Source organism: Osmia bicornis, chromosome 2, assembly GCF_907164935.1.
Source record: "Osmia bicornis bicornis chromosome 2, iOsmBic2.1, whole genome shotgun sequence".
NCBI classification, from domain to species: Eukaryota; Metazoa; Arthropoda; class Insecta; order Hymenoptera; family Megachilidae; genus Osmia; species Osmia bicornis.
The window spans coordinates 8,471,328-8,486,744 of record NC_060217.1 but is presented as its reverse complement, the minus strand read 5'-3'; the positions used below and the strand labels follow the sequence as shown (position 1 = coordinate 8,486,744).

Below are 15,417 nucleotides of genomic sequence, written 5' to 3'. Positions count from 1 at the left end.
GAATGGAAAATAATGTGTGAGACTCACGGCAGGAGAAAAATACAAACACCTCTTTACACTCCTCTGCAACTTTCTCTTGAATATCTTTTTAGGTGTAGGACAGGAAATTCTGATGATCTTCTCTTTGAAATGGAACATTTCATTGGGTGTGGAAAGTCACATGTATTGTTTTTGGTAGCTAGAAGAATATTTGAATTTTAGTATCAAAATAGAGATCCGTGAACTGTAATAACCGTGAAGCTAATTACAATAATTAATGATGATATGACGTGTTCGTGTAATTAACGAAAAGAATGCGAGTGTACTGCAACGCCAGGCATAACCTATTTAGCGTGATATAATTACTACGTCGGTTTCTAATAATAGCAAAACTAAATATAACATAAATGTACAAAAAGTGACTTCTTTAAAGCTTGAAATAATTACTGAATATTCAAATTCCGTTATGTATTAATTTACATCCCGTTGAATGTATAGGTTCTGTTACACTCTGAATAAATTATCACAACGATCACGTTTCTTTAATACAAATTTTCTATCGAAAATCAATAATGATGGAGTCAATGAATAGGTCGTTACATACCAATTTTCTTGCTACACCCAAGGAAATTTGTAAAATCAATAAAATAAATGTCGCATGACGGGTACTCTGGTACTATATGTTGTTAGCAGGAAACATGCGCGAACGCGATCTAGCGTTCTGCGGTCATCCGTTGACCAATCAGAGTGGAGGATGAGGTCACTGCGAGCCAATCGTTGAGCGCCAAAAAAGTCGATAATCAGGGGTATAAGAAACGGTGGAGAGCGTCGCTCGCGCATTAATCGTTTGGTGTTCTACCGTGCATCGTGTGTCGTTGATAGCAGAAGCTCCATTACTTGCTCCAACTATCGACTACTCATTTTTTACAAGAACGTAAAACACTCCTTTAGACTTCAAAATGGTGAGTAAAATAATTATTGAAAAATCTCGCATACCGACTGTAACGTTCACTTAGCTGAATTCATGGAGGAACACGGCTTCTCTTCGACGTTTCTACCGGCCGGCTCCGCCCTTTCCGTTATGATTCACATTTAGCCTCTAGATACCGTTAAAATGGTTGAAGCGTCTATATTTTATTCATAACCTTCTCATTTATATCATTTTAAGAAAAATTCATTATGGAAAATTTCTTGATACCTGAATGTAGAAATATGAGATTTCTTTGTTTCGCGTCCATTAAGAATGATGGAGGGAAGTGCGCGTCGTTTCTGCTGACGTGATCGATGACCCGAAATAAATTATCTTATGCAGTTTTGTCAAATATTGTATATGAATAGTGTGGAATATTAATAAAATTAAACACGATGCGTTCTATAATTTTTTTTGAACAGAAATTTAAATTTTGTCATAATATTTTTTTCAGCGTGAATGTATCTCAATCCACGTTGGCCAGGCTGGAGTCCAAATTGGTAATGCCTGTTGGGAATTATATTGTCTGGAGCATGGCATTCAACCTGATGGTCAGATGCCGTCAGACAAAACTATTGGAGGAGGTGACGATAGTTTCAACACCTTCTTTAGTGAAACAGGTGCTGGAAAACATGTTCCTAGGGCTGTTTTCATCGACTTAGAGCCAACAGTAGTCGGTATGTAATTTTGGAATTACAAAAGTTCGTTATACATTGTTGAAAAATTTTTCATTTTAATATATTCGTTTTTTCAGACGAGGTTCGCACAGGCACTTACCGTCAGCTCTTCCATCCAGAACAACTGATCACAGGCAAAGAAGATGCTGCAAACAATTACGCTCGCGGTCATTACACGATCGGCAAAGAGATCGTCGATCTTGTTTTGGACCGTATTCGCAAACTAGCAGATCAATGTACTGGACTCCAAGGTTTCCTAATTTTCCACTCTTTTGGAGGTGGCACTGGCTCTGGCTTTACATCACTGTTGATGGAACGTCTGTCGGTGGATTATGGAAAGAAGTCGAAATTGGAGTTTGCAATTTACCCAGCACCACAAGTATCAACTGCTGTGGTTGAACCCTACAATTCAATCCTTACCACTCACACCACTCTAGAACATTCCGATTGTGCATTTATGGTCGATAACGAGGCTATTTACGATATCTGTCGCCGTAACTTGGACATCGAGAGACCAACGTACACCAACTTGAATCGGCTAATTGGTCAGATCGTTTCTTCGATCACAGCCTCGCTTCGCTTCGATGGAGCGCTTAACGTTGATCTAACGGAATTCCAGACTAACTTGGTACCTTATCCCAGAATTCATTTCCCTCTGGTCACTTACGCGCCGGTCATTTCTGCAGAGAAGGCTTACCACGAACAGCTGTCGGTCGCAGAAATCACGAATGCCTGCTTCGAGCCAGCCAACCAGATGGTAAAATGCGACCCCCGGCATGGAAAGTACATGGCGTGTTGTATGTTATACAGAGGCGACGTTGTACCTAAGGATGTTAATGCAGCTATCGCGACAATTAAAACAAAGCGTACCATCCAATTCGTCGACTGGTGCCCGACTGGTTTCAAAGTTGGCATTAATTATCAACCACCCACCGTTGTACCTGGTGGTGATCTTGCTAAAGTACAACGAGCTGTCTGCATGTTGTCCAACACTACTGCTATCGCCGAAGCCTGGGCCCGACTTGACCATAAATTCGATCTGATGTACGCCAAGAGAGCATTCGTACATTGGTATGTCGGCGAAGGTATGGAGGAAGGTGAATTCTCTGAGGCGCGTGAAGATCTGGCTGCTTTGGAGAAGGATTACGAAGAAGTTGGTATGGATTCCGCCGAAGGTGAGGCCGAAGGAGCCGAAGAATATTAAACAGACTCGTCAAGATTTTTCCATGACGTCCAATTCGAATAAATAAAATAAAAGAATTTGCAATCGTTAGTCTTGATACATTTTACCCATCCTATGTATACCTTCTTCCTGAACGATTTATGGAGTTGAAATTGTTCAAACCAAGAAAAAATGTAATTACCTTGATGTTAAAGAAACTTGATTAGTTACTTGCAATACATTGCAACATATATGCGTAAAGATTGCATGACTACTGGATATCGGGAAAGACTTGTGGAAATATAAGAACGCGGAAATTTGTGGTTTTATAGATGTTATCAATACTTGGCAATCAACAACTGATGTAGGCAAAGTTTATATTAACGTTTCTATTTGTTTTGCATGCGATTTATTAAATGTTATTTGAAATAAAGAATTAGATTCTCTCATTAAGTCTATTACAATTTTTAAATTAAAGAACATAAGAATTAGTTATATATTTTCTATTCTATAATAGATTAATGTCTATTAACGTTACATTTTCTCATTTTGTTTATATTTATCTTTATCTGTTCAAATAGTTTAAATGTATCATCTCGAACGGTTCAAGAATTCTCGATTGGAATAAATTTCAAAAATAAGCATACTCTCATGTGTATACCGCACTACTTCGCCTAATAATTTATCACGGTTTGTATGCTCTTATTGTGAATACAAGAATATCTCTTCTAATTCCTATCTTAGTTTCGTACGCATCAGTTCATCTCGCTTTTATTTTAATAGCAAGAATAGATATCTTACTAAGAATCCGCCATGAACCGCATCTCTACACTTGCCGTGGACGCGCATGCGCAGTATGGCAGTGCACGTTGGTGCATGTCGGTGTGCACAGTGGTGTGGAAGGCGGTATTTTGTTAAAAAAAAAAAAATTGGCGGTCTGGTTGGGTTAAAAATTGTGCAAATGTTATTGACAAGTAATTAAGAGTGCACCCAAATGGATCGACCATCTGTTCCTGATTACAACGAGTAATATGAGTGAGTGAATCGAATATTACTTAAAGTTTTCAGTAACGTTTCCCTCCAGAAACAATGTAAAAAGTTTTGCTCGTATATCGATATAATATTGCATCGATACATTGAAATGAAATGACATTGTATAATAAATACGGTTCATTAAAAACGTATTTGAATAAATAATGACTTGAGACAGGTGTGTCGATGCCGATATATTGTTTGCATATTCACTTGCACGGCAAGAAGCTGTGTGTCTTGGATGTATGCATCGGAGTACAGCCCCTCCAACTCGAGTTCTTGTTGCAACGTTCTCCGGTTTCCTCATTCACGTTTTTTTCTTCTGTGCTGAATAATACATTTAGATTAAAATCATTTGAAAGAATGTCCACTTTATTTCATGACGAATTACGATAAGAATGAACGAGTATTCCGGTGGGTGACGTGAATGTTCGAATGACTTAGTCGATTCCTTAGTGCGCTTATCTCGTAACTTAAGCCGAAGCATAAATGAGTTTTGTATTTCTGATAAAACAAGTACACTTCGATATTTTACTCATATGGAATGCGTACATGTAACATGTGTTCAATACTGATAAATGCTGTTACCTACACGTGTGTTCGACCAATGCGTTGGAGATAATTCACGTAAAACAAGCTTTGCGTCGTGTTGTCTCTAATGCACTGAAATCATTTTTTTTTAACTTAGGAATCCAAAGAATGGTATGCAAAAGTTATTTTCATCAGTATTTTTAATACTTCCCAAAATGTAAGACACAGTATCTTGTGTGTGGTAAATGAACTGTGTAAACAGTATTTGACAGTGATGAAATGTAAGAAAGTATGTATTCTCACAAAAAGTGAATGTGAGGTTAGATTCTTGTTTCATTTGTTGTCTTACTGTAAACTTAAATACAATAGAGGGCAACTGCTTTCATTTTCAACTATAAACAATAAGGGAGTTCATATAAATGGTTCCCCTGTTTTGCGCTATTATTTATCAAACTCTTGATACTGTGCTGTCTTAAAATAATGTCAGAACATTTTTAAAGGAACATGTAATCTATAAATGTTCACTTTAGTAGAATTTTACATTTAATAATTGTTGTTATTAACTTTGTTTTTGCATATTTACAGACCACTGCAAAGCCATGAAGATGAGCTTCTCCTTATCTTCGCTTCAACCGCTTAGCCATGGCTTAGATAAGCATGGCAATGCGGGGACAGCGATAGAAAGACCATATAACAGTCTCACAAAGAAAAGGTTTGTTTATTTTATATTTATTGCTATTTATTTATGTGTTTCAACTCTTTGAATTACATTAATAGGAAAGATCCAAAGCAACTTTATAGTCAACGTTTGTGGGCAAATCGTGAGGATTGTAAAGATGACTTTTGGGCAGCGATAAGGTCCAACTATGATTATATTATGGACACTAATTTAATAGATAGTTGTAAGGTATGTATTTCATCCTCAACATTGCCAGCTGTAAGCTAAGCATGGGATGGAGCAGTTTGCATTTGATTTTAACTTTAATAGGAAGCTAATGGTGAATTAAGTTGGGACGAGGCTGATGTATCTACTCAGTCATGGAGCTTTAAGGAAATTAGTAGTCAATTCTCAGAATTATATTCATGGCTGAGGGTTCTTGAAGAACTAATTTACTGTAAAGAAGAAAATCTGTTGGATAAAAGTCTGCGTGCGGTACGTAAATTCGTCTCGCATTTAACGAGATTAAAATGAGAATAATTGAAAAAGAACAAAATGTGCGCTTTAGGCTCACATGGAGGAGCTGCGACGTAGGGCGTATAGACGAAAGTTATTTAATGAACAAGCTGGAAAATTAGTGTCACGAGCCCCTGCTTTGAAAGATGAAGTGGCGTGGCGTGTTGACCATTTAAACGCAAAGTGGGAATTAGTTGAGCAAATTATGGCACCTGTTGAGAGGCCTGTATCTAATCAGCAAGATATGTCAGCAGGTAATTATTGCGATAAAATTCTTGTATAATACTAATGATAAACATCGATGTTAATAACTGAGAATATTACAGATTTTGAACATGAAGTAAAGTGTTTGAGAAAATGGCTTCGTGAGATGGAGTCGCGTCTTCAGCCTTTGAGTTTCCACGTGGACTGGACCTTAGCGGAATTGGAGGAGAAAGCAGTGGAACATATGGTGAGTAAAAAAACAGCAATTGCTTACAACTTATATCCTTATAGTGCATGTGAATGCTTAGATTTTCATTTGAACATTGATAAAAATGCGAGTAGAATACCGACCGAGTTGTGCTGGTAAAATCACAGACGAGCTTGTCTATGATAAAATACCGGCAACTAGTTTTGCTGAGAATTCAGTATGCATTTTACATTGCTTAGTGTTGATAACATCACGATCTGTAAGAGGGATATCGTTTCATTTTTGTTACTTTTATCATGTTACATGCATTGTAACCCTTTGTACCTAAATGGTAAAATGTTCTACTCGCGTTAAAAATGCATGAAAGTTTTTTATTTTATGAAAAATATAAAAAGTTTTGAATGCGATAGTTTTGTCGCTCTCTGCTAGGTGGTATAAGTAGTGCCGGTATTTGAAAGCGCGCATTTATGCAAAATTAAAAAAATAAGACATAATATTTTGAGCTTATTTGGAGCACTATAATGTTCTCCCTTATTACTGTACGAATTAAGTGATTATTTTGATTGCGAACTTGTGCCATAAATATACCATTATTGAGGAAAATTAGCGTTATATAACAGACGTTTCATTCAGTTTTTACCGCTAATGAAAGGATATATTACTGAATAGCAAAAAATTGTAATGAATACGACCGTTTGTTTTTTCCGCCTCAGACAGTAGTAAAAGAGAGTAATTTAGAACGATTTCATTTCCCGGTGTAAGAGAAACGTGTAAGTTTCTCACGGATTCCGCGATAAGTGGTGAATTGAAGATAAATCGACGTTTAACTGGGTCTGTAGTGTAGTTGACTTCCCTTTTAATCATTACTTCCTTCGTACTCGTAACATACTAAAAACCGTGGCACAATTTAATTCTAAAATCGAGCATCTATGAAATCGAAGCATCTCGTTCGAATAATTTAAATTTAGCTCTTCGCGTTGGTGCGAATAAATTTGTTTATACCTTCCTCTAGTTCGTTGCTCTCTTGCAACACCCATATGGCACGCGTGTTTGTTTTAACCCAAAATTCCTTTGCTAACACGAAACCCGGAGCTAATTTTGCCCTGTCGATCAGCTTATGCTTTATGGTGATTCTATAAAAAATAATCAAGGTTGAAACGTGCTTCAAAAGGGTCCAAAGTCGGGATCGAAGTGTCACGTAACTCGATTAAAATTTACAATTATTTCTTCGTCAAAACACGAGGAAAGGTAGAATAAAGTACCAAACGGTTCGATTCAAATGTGACTTTCAGTTCGCTATTAGTTTATCAGGGGATCCTGCTTATCTGCTAGCAAGTTCACGGCTAATTAAATTCAAGGAATACATTGTTCGAGCGCGATACCGTAAACGGCAAGGATTTTTCCTCGCGTTATCATAGCATACCATTTAAATCGGATCGTAAATGTCATTAATTAACACATTGTCCATAGTTTTACTACCCAATGTACTCGGATATCGAATGTTGAGTGAAAGATAAAGCTATTAATTTATCATACACGCGGCTCTTCGATTCAATAGGGAATAAAATGAAAGTCGCTATTAAGGCCGCGTAAGCAGAACAGTAAAAGGAGAAAAGAGACCAAGATAATGATGCATATACAGTAACGAATGATAATTTATTTTACCTCGTGTATTTATTGCACGTCGTTGCGTGTCCAATTGCTGATATTCACGTGTTCGATCGGCGGAGAATTTTAGTTGACGAAGATTGATGGCGATCCTTTCCTCGTTCGATGAAAATATCCCTGTCAATCGGTGTTTCGTTGTTTCAGGAGGAACATTGATACATTATAGGTTCGTTATTAATTATCCTTTGTACAGTACCGCGCATAGTACGCTCGTTCTTCTTCGGACTCCCGCCTTTCCCCCTCGGCGCTCGCGAGGAGAATGTCGATGGTGGGGAGAAGGCTCCGCATATATAGGTCTGTCGCTCCCCACCACTGGCATTTACGCGGGAAAATTTGAATAGATACTTGTGCTATTTATATGTTTTGCGAATTTCTGCTTCCTCTATAACGCCATTTTAGAAGTAGAAAATATGGAATTGATGAATTTAGAAAATTTCTGATGTTACTAAATTTTTGTTTTATAATTTAAAATCATAAAAATATAGATACATATATTTAACACGATAGCTATGCCATTTTCTTTTTCTTCGCGTGCTTACATCACAATTTCTAATCTATTCCTGGAACGAAATCCTAAAGAAACAACATGAGTTAATTGAAAGAAACGGCCGAGATTTCAATTTATGTTTAAATATATTACTCAAAACAGTTCAAACGCTTCCGGATAAGTTCAAAATATCCGGGTGTAGATATAGATTCATTCATTACCACGATTACGAGGGTTCATTCCGTGATTGTATCCGTCGTTGAACATTTTTCGCATAAATTTTCGCGCAAATAAATTTGAATTACTTCCGTAATTAATATCTGTTAAACAAACCTTTCGCTTCCGTCTCTTATCTATCCTAAATAACACGTTTCGAATTATTTTTAAACGATACCCGCGAGGTGAAATCAATAAATATTAATACTAAAAAATTTTCTTCCGCTTCGACGTTTGTTTCCTCTTGATTTACATACACGCGAAGGAGGACTCCTCTTACTTTCTTTCGTTTCCGCGGAATCGATGCTTGACCTCGGATAAAATGAAATTTTCCCGTGATCTTTCAACCTCCTCGCACCTCGTATAAATTATACCTTGCATCGTCTGGAAGAACCAATATTACATTATTATTTACACGCGTCGTTGAAAGGTTTATGCAACGGGCAAACGAGGATTCTCGTTTTATCGCATTTCAGATTATACGCGTGTTTAAGTTTAAAACGACGTGAAAGTGTCGTTATTATTATACGCGTCTGAATCGGATGTGATAAATCGTTAAACGCATGGAACAAGATTCATTTTTTTCCGACAGTTGTTTCCGAACTAACCATTCATCAGATTAATTTGTAAGCGATCGTGTTGCCGACGTCCAAGCAGGTTGCTTGTAAATCAGCAAAATACGTTGAAAGTGATTGGTGTTTTCATCGTTCGGATGTAACTTTCATTTAGCTGTCATAGTGAAAGCATCTATGTCTCGTGCGGAACATTAAAATTTGAATTATTAACGATAAGGCTGTTCAAATATTTTCTCGCGTTACTTTGTATCGAGTAGTTAAGAGATCGATTAATTAACGATAGAAAATTTCTGTCCTTCTAATTCAGTGTTCCTTAAACTTTCTTAGCTAAAATTCTTCACTCATTATAATTTCGTAATACGTCGAAGGAATTGTCGAAAGTTGATCTGATTAAAAGTATTATTTCACTTGATGGTTCGGATGTAGGAGCACGTAGGATGAGAAAAATCATGGGACGTGGTAAGTTTGACACGTTGCAAGTCGATAGGATTATTTACTTCGCTATGCAAGCAGAATGCTAAGGTGTTGCATTGATGCTTCGCTGGTCTGTCACTGCAATCCATGGGATTGAATTTCCATGTGATACTCGTTCCGCGATATACAATCGGTGTACTTTTCTTCGAGTTATTTGTATTTCCTATACCCCTGAAATAGATACGAAACTTTGACTTTAAATCCAAGGAGAGAAAAAATTGAAATGCATCACAAAAATAATTACATAAATATAATTCGAGGAGTTAGAATTTCACACTTTGCAATATCGATATTAATTCCAATACTCGAAAACTTTTAAGTAGGAGTCCTTTCGAATCTCAGTAATCAAATTCTTTGTTAATCACTGAATTCGAAGCAGCTCCTGTCCATTATCATCGCGATTCCTGGAACAGACCGATCTGACCCAGAGGTCTTACGTATCACGCGATGGGTTACTCGAATTTCTGCTCGGTTGGAAAAATGACGGAGAGGAGCAACGGTAGTTTCCTGCATCTGGGGCAAGTCGCGTCTAATTGTTTACCGAGAACCGGTGAAGTGTCCGCAGGGTGAAGCCATGGGTACCGCTACCTTGGGAACGGAATTGTTACGTTGCTCCCAGCTACTGGGTCACTATCACCCGAAACCTGCTCGCTCATCAATTTTATCCACCGCAACTCGTCTTGCCGTCGATCTACATCCTTTATTCCGATCTGTAGCTTTCAAAACCGTACGCGTTTCGGCCAAATGAAAAACGAATAGAAAACTCTTGAATGTCTCGTAGGAAAAAAAAGAAGAATGGGTTGACCAGTTTCTCAAGACACAGGCGTCATGCACGCACGCGTTTAATTAACCCTTTGCGGTTCTCTGCCGGCTAATCTACATCGACTTTCAAAGTCCCACCGACTGAATATGTTTCTTCTTATCTCGATCGCTCTCAATGTTTTAAGGTCAGATCCAGAATTTCTAACGATTTTAGCAAACTATTTTGAGTTTTCACCGTTTCCAAAGCGCTACCGCGAAACGAGAGCTTCGAATTTTTCTATTTTCACGGTTTCTCTTTTAACACGCGGACTGTTTGTTTTTCCATTTTAAATCACATACTTTCAGAAGCGTAACCGAACGATTTTCCAGGTAGGCGGTCTAAATCGTTGAAGCATCACGCGCTTCAATCGACGATCAGCGCGTTTTCATCAACTATGTATATTATGCAAATTTCACGGCGTATCTTATCGGGTGAAATTCTCTTCAGCGACGTTTTATCGTTAACAGCAATTTCTTGCCGCTCGTAATTATGCGTCTCGTTTAAAAAAGACAACGGCTCCGGGACCGAGATCAAACGTGTGGCTATAAATTTTCCTCGTTTCCCTTCGATTTGTTAGAAACACACGCTGATTATCGTAACGCCACGGTAGATTTCCCACGTCCCAGAATATGATTCTTACCACCAGAAAACATAAGAGAGAAAGGTAGATCGAGAACTATTTTAATTTATTCTACGATCCTCCGCTGGTCACGTTCGAGAGGGTGTTGTTGGCGAAAAGAAAGCGCCCATTAGCAATTCGCTCGATCATATATATATATTGGCTCGTTAACGGAACCCAGAAACTTTTCGAGAACTCATTAATTTGGAATAAAATTGAGCAAGACAATGCGTGACGTTCGCCTTAATTGGAGCCGGCCTGTAGACGAGATCGCTTCGGTGATTAATATTGTTCGTTAACAGCCTGGTAAGTCGGCTTTGCCCTAAAAACCGTCGACCTCCTAAACACTGGTCCCGCGATGTTTCTACAACTTTCTTGCAGTAAGCGCGTAACGAGGGTGAAATTGAAAGCGACACGAGCCGAAGCTGATCGAGCGTGGAAATCTTTGATGAACACCGATTGCTTTTGTAAACATTCAATCGAATCTTTGCATCTCTCGATCCGTCGAACGTTCGCGAAGCTGATTTTAAATCAAAATTTGTTCCCTGCCGCGCGTTAGCGAAGCTCAGCTCCGATCGTTCACAAACTCGTGATCGTGGATCACGATGAATCAAAGGCTTACTCGTTTCTCCGCGAACTCAGTCGTCCGTCCGAGCGAATACGACGTCGAATTTAATTGGATTCGTCACGGTGGTGCATCGTCTAGGAAGAAGTAAAAGCTACCGGGAATCACGGCCAGGTTACATAACGTGGCATTAAAATAATCGTCGAGCGTATCGATAATAACGGTAGTCAAGCTACTCCTCAAACGACCCCGCAATCTCTCTGTTCGATTCAGTTCGCGTGTTGTGTTCATTGTTCACCGCGATAATCCATTGTGTTGCAACGAAGAACCATCGACCTTTTACGCTCTTCACTCTGCGACTCCTCCGACGTCTTTCGATCGTATTCGAAGCATTGAAAATTCAATGTCCAGGGAAATAGAGGCGAGGTCGGTGCTCGTATCGCGATCGAATTATTTCATTCGGCTGTTTAATCGAACGAGCATGCAGATGCAACACACGCGATCCTGTGGACCGATGAATGACAATGTAGATCGTGGAAAGTCACAAGTCACGACTGCAACTTTCCCCCTGTGGATTCGTCGTGTGTCTCGCCACCAAAGCGAAATACATTTTGAATTCAGTGTTTCATTGTTGGACAAGTTCGAGTGAAAGCGTGACGAAACTGGTATCTAATGAAGCATAATATGCTCCGTGCTGTCCACACGTTCGTTCGAACTTCTATCGATACAACTTGGGTGTCGACACCCACATAGTTAATCGTGTTTCGTGATCAGGGGATGTTCTGTCTGTTGTTCAGAAAGCAAGGGCGTTTGTTTATTAAAACGATGCGAAATATTTCTAATTTCGTCATAGAAGTCTGAGGATATATTGATAATGCGGTCTGATGACAGTACCAATCCTCGTGTGCAATTTAGAAAGGGTTCAATTGCGAAGGCTCGTTCGGTCGTTGCCATAATCGGCAGTCGCGATGCTCAGGTTAATGTTTACGCAAAAACACATAGGCGTTAGGCAACACTCTCTGTTCGCCTAGAATGGAGTTTATTGTTCGACGTATTCAGCGGTGTGATGTGGGAGGCGATTAGAAAAGTTGCCTATTCAAAGGTGCCATTTACAGATATGTATGTCTTAAGGCTGTTTTAACGCTACAAATGTATGGTCATCTAGCATTTAAATCTTCAGCTGTCGGCAATAAAAAAAAAATAGCCTGCTCGTCTGTTCTGTTTAATCTCCCTATCATTCGTATCCGTTTATTCTACAGTTCTTCGAAAAAGAAAGTAACAGGGAGAGAAAATAAATTGAAGTAATTTTTCCGACAAATCCTTAATTAATCGTTTCATCCGCGATGATAGTTCTCTTATTAATGCCGCAACGCGTAACGAGCTACGTAACTCGTACGCTGATTATAATTAATTATATCTGGCAGCACTGAAAATTAAAGGATCGTTAAGCGTTCCACGCCCATTTTTCGCTTTAGAAACGTATACGCGTCTTTCGTAATCTTCATTAGCTTGTTATAAACTATTTCTATCAGTCGGTTGGATCGGACACGTTTCGGACACGGAAACGCGGCGTAAAATTACTTTCGTTTCTTCATCAATTTTTCACTTATCATTCCACGATGAACCAACCGATTCGAACACGTGTCCCTTTGAGATACTCTCTCCGTGTTGTAAGTTAGCCTCATGAGTTAACCGTAATCGAAGAGCCGCGTTTCTCCGTGAATGACTCGATGAATCCTCGATTTAAAAGGCCGTAAATCGTTTTCGATCGAAACAACGGCATCGATAATACGACTTCTCGTACGAGCACACACACGTGACAACCGTGAATTTATCAACGTTATGAAAAGATATTATCCCGTTTGTCTTACGACCGAGTGAAAGTTAAGTCAGGTACCTAGACAGAGCCAGTTGAGAGAGATAAGTGTGACTCATGAGGGGAACAATGGACGTGGAGAGGAATTTGTTGAAGAGCCAGTCCCGCATGTAAGACCAATTGAAACAATTTGAAGCTATAATAAACTGTGCTGCCGTTCAGAGACACTGCCCGCTTCCTGTACCACTCGCATTATTATAATGCAGCGTTAACTCGCTTCCTAGCATAACTTTGCGATCTAACGGCGCCGATGACCGCTCGATACTCCCTTTGGCAAATTTTATTTTAATTAATTTAATAATCTTTACGAAAGCCATTTAGTCTGGACTAATTACTCGACCTAAGCAGGTACTTTTATTTCAAAAAATTTCCAGAATTTTATTTCAAATGATATTCCAAGCCATCCATACTCGACCCATCGTTCGTCACTCGATCTCTCGGAGGTACTTGTTGCTTTCCTTCGCGAAATCCTCTCGTGTCGAATAATACGATACACGGTAGCCTGGCCGTTTCGTTTATCGACGTGGGCGAGACACGAAAGCAGAAGAGACCATCTCGGAAACGGGTAAAACAGCGCCCGATGTTCGGCTCGTAAATATCCTCGCGATTGTATGCATCGTTTGAAAAGTACAAAAGATCCTGCGGCAATTTCCACGCGAAATGTTAATCGAATATTGCAGTAGGTCATAGAGAGTATGGTTTGTTTCTGAAAGAACAGGAAATTTTCCTGGAAAAAGAAAGAAAAATTCAGACTTTCTATTTAACACCTTTAATCTTCAATTTTCGCGACGAAATCAACTGTCATACTTTGAAATGCTTTTTGCTTTGGATGCGATTTGTCATTCGTAGACGTAATCGATTGTTGAAAAATTCATCCGGTAATTTTACTTCGCTAGCGCGTGTACTACCGATCGCGTGAGAAACGTCTTCGAGATCTCCATCTAGTTTCCTCGCCGCTCGCTAATTAATCAACGAGTAGGATGCGTTAATTGCGCGGCTGAAATGAATTTCGCGTTAGAGGAAGCACCGTGGGGGGATCATTGTTTCTACGCTTGCTTTCTGGCGTAATCAAGTTCAGCTGTTTATGAACCGAATAGAAACGTGTTTATTGGAATGCTCGTGCGAACTTGTCCACCTTTCACTGTGTCCATTCGCAGTTTCGTACAGAATATAAGCGGTTGTTCAAAATCGAAGGAATAATCGCGTCCTGTAACACACGTGTTCGCGACAACGGAAAGGAAAGGCGATTATCGTTCGAACGAAAAACGAAAAAATATGCAGAGATAATCGTTACTTCCGTAGCGATGGAAGGAAGTAAGTTTCTAACTGCGAATTACAAGCTTTGCTTTGCATAAAATTACCGATTAGAAGGCAGATACTTATAAATTACTTTCTAAACAATGCTCTCGATCCGTTCGCTTAATTCGCAATTGATCGGTGAAATTTTTCCCATGCTCGTGCAAATAATATCGTCGCGATAAGGATTGGAATATGAAATGGAAACTGGTGTTGATATTGTTTGATGTTAATTCGCGATTAGTTACGCGTTGTAAACGAAGGATTAGAAATGTATCGTAACGAGATATCTGCTCGTTGAAATAAGATTATTGCAAAAAGGGAAGGCGTGCCGATATTTTTGTCGAACCACTGCAGACTGCACGGTGCTGCAGAGAACAAGAGTTTAACAGAAACTCGACGCCGTACGACGAAGGAAATAAAAATCTCGTCCCTCCGGTCGACCTCGACCAAAAGCGAAACAAAGCACCACCGAAAGGACCTTCCTTCGTGTTGTTGCACCACCCGCGCAACTGCCTACCACACACTCGTTCCCCTGGAGATACGTTCATTTTTGAGAACGTGTTCCTTGGAGGAAGACGAAAAAGGATACGAGAAGGGAATAGAGATCCCCAAGAGCTTATTCGCGTCTCGTGTGAAAGCGACTAGATAGGAAGGACCGGAATACAGTTCCGTAAGATGCAGACGTCATTACGCGTCGTTTACATGAAAGCATGGTCCACGTTCGATCAATCACGTTGATTTACCATAGCGATCGTTTTTCGATCGAAACGACTGGCTAACGTCGAGAGCGATAGACTTGCCCCTTCGCGTTGTTATCCTGCAACTTGCATTCAAATGTCTCTTCCGTGTTTCCTAGGGATTAGAAATTTTTAGGAAAATTTACCTTAAAAACGCACTGC

General features: G+C 39.3%; 2 protein-coding genes and 2 long non-coding RNA genes across 5 annotated transcripts in view; 2 read left to right on the top strand and 2 right to left on the bottom strand.

The window, feature by feature from the left end:
* Positions 1–723, bottom strand: part of LOC114875635 — a 37,849-nt gene extending 37,126 nt beyond the window's left edge. The window contains exons 1-2 of the long non-coding RNA XR_003789266.2: positions 584–723; positions 28–178 (exon numbers count right to left, since the gene is read on the bottom strand). This is a non-coding gene — a long non-coding RNA (uncharacterized LOC114875635). The remainder of the gene's footprint in view (positions 1–27; positions 179–583) is intronic.
* Positions 724–820: 97 nt separating this feature from the next.
* On the top strand, positions 821–2,899 carry LOC114875629 (tubulin alpha-1 chain). The gene is made up of 3 exons (XM_029186114.2): positions 821–941; positions 1,404–1,626; positions 1,704–2,899. The coding sequence occupies exons 1-3, from the start codon at positions 939–941 to the stop codon at positions 2,828–2,830; spliced, it is 1,353 nt and encodes a 450-aa protein (XP_029041947.1). The 5' UTR covers positions 821–938; the 3' UTR covers positions 2,831–2,899.
* An 87-nt stretch (positions 2,900–2,986) lies between these two features.
* LOC114875631 overlaps positions 2,987–15,417 on the top strand; it is a 79,560-nt gene continuing 67,129 nt past the window's right edge. The window contains exons 1-6 of one of the 2 annotated variants that reach the window (XM_046290063.1): positions 2,987–3,823; positions 4,937–5,063; positions 5,129–5,258; positions 5,340–5,504; positions 5,578–5,779; positions 5,852–5,976. In XM_046290063.1, coding sequence (XP_046146019.1) covers positions 3,820–3,823; positions 4,937–5,063; positions 5,129–5,258; positions 5,340–5,504; positions 5,578–5,779; positions 5,852–5,976 — 753 coding nt within the window. In that variant the 5' untranslated portion in view covers positions 2,987–3,819. Of the gene's footprint in view, positions 3,824–4,431; positions 4,523–4,936; positions 5,064–5,128; positions 5,259–5,339; positions 5,505–5,577; positions 5,780–5,851; positions 5,977–15,417 lie in introns of those variants that run through there. The other variant, XM_046290064.1, reaches the window with a different exon arrangement.
* LOC114875636 lies at positions 3,052–4,499 on the bottom strand. Its single transcript, XR_003789267.2, has 2 exons — positions 4,413–4,499; positions 3,052–4,147 (listed from the first exon to the last, which is right to left on the bottom strand). It is a non-coding gene; the product is annotated as an uncharacterized LOC114875636 (long non-coding RNA).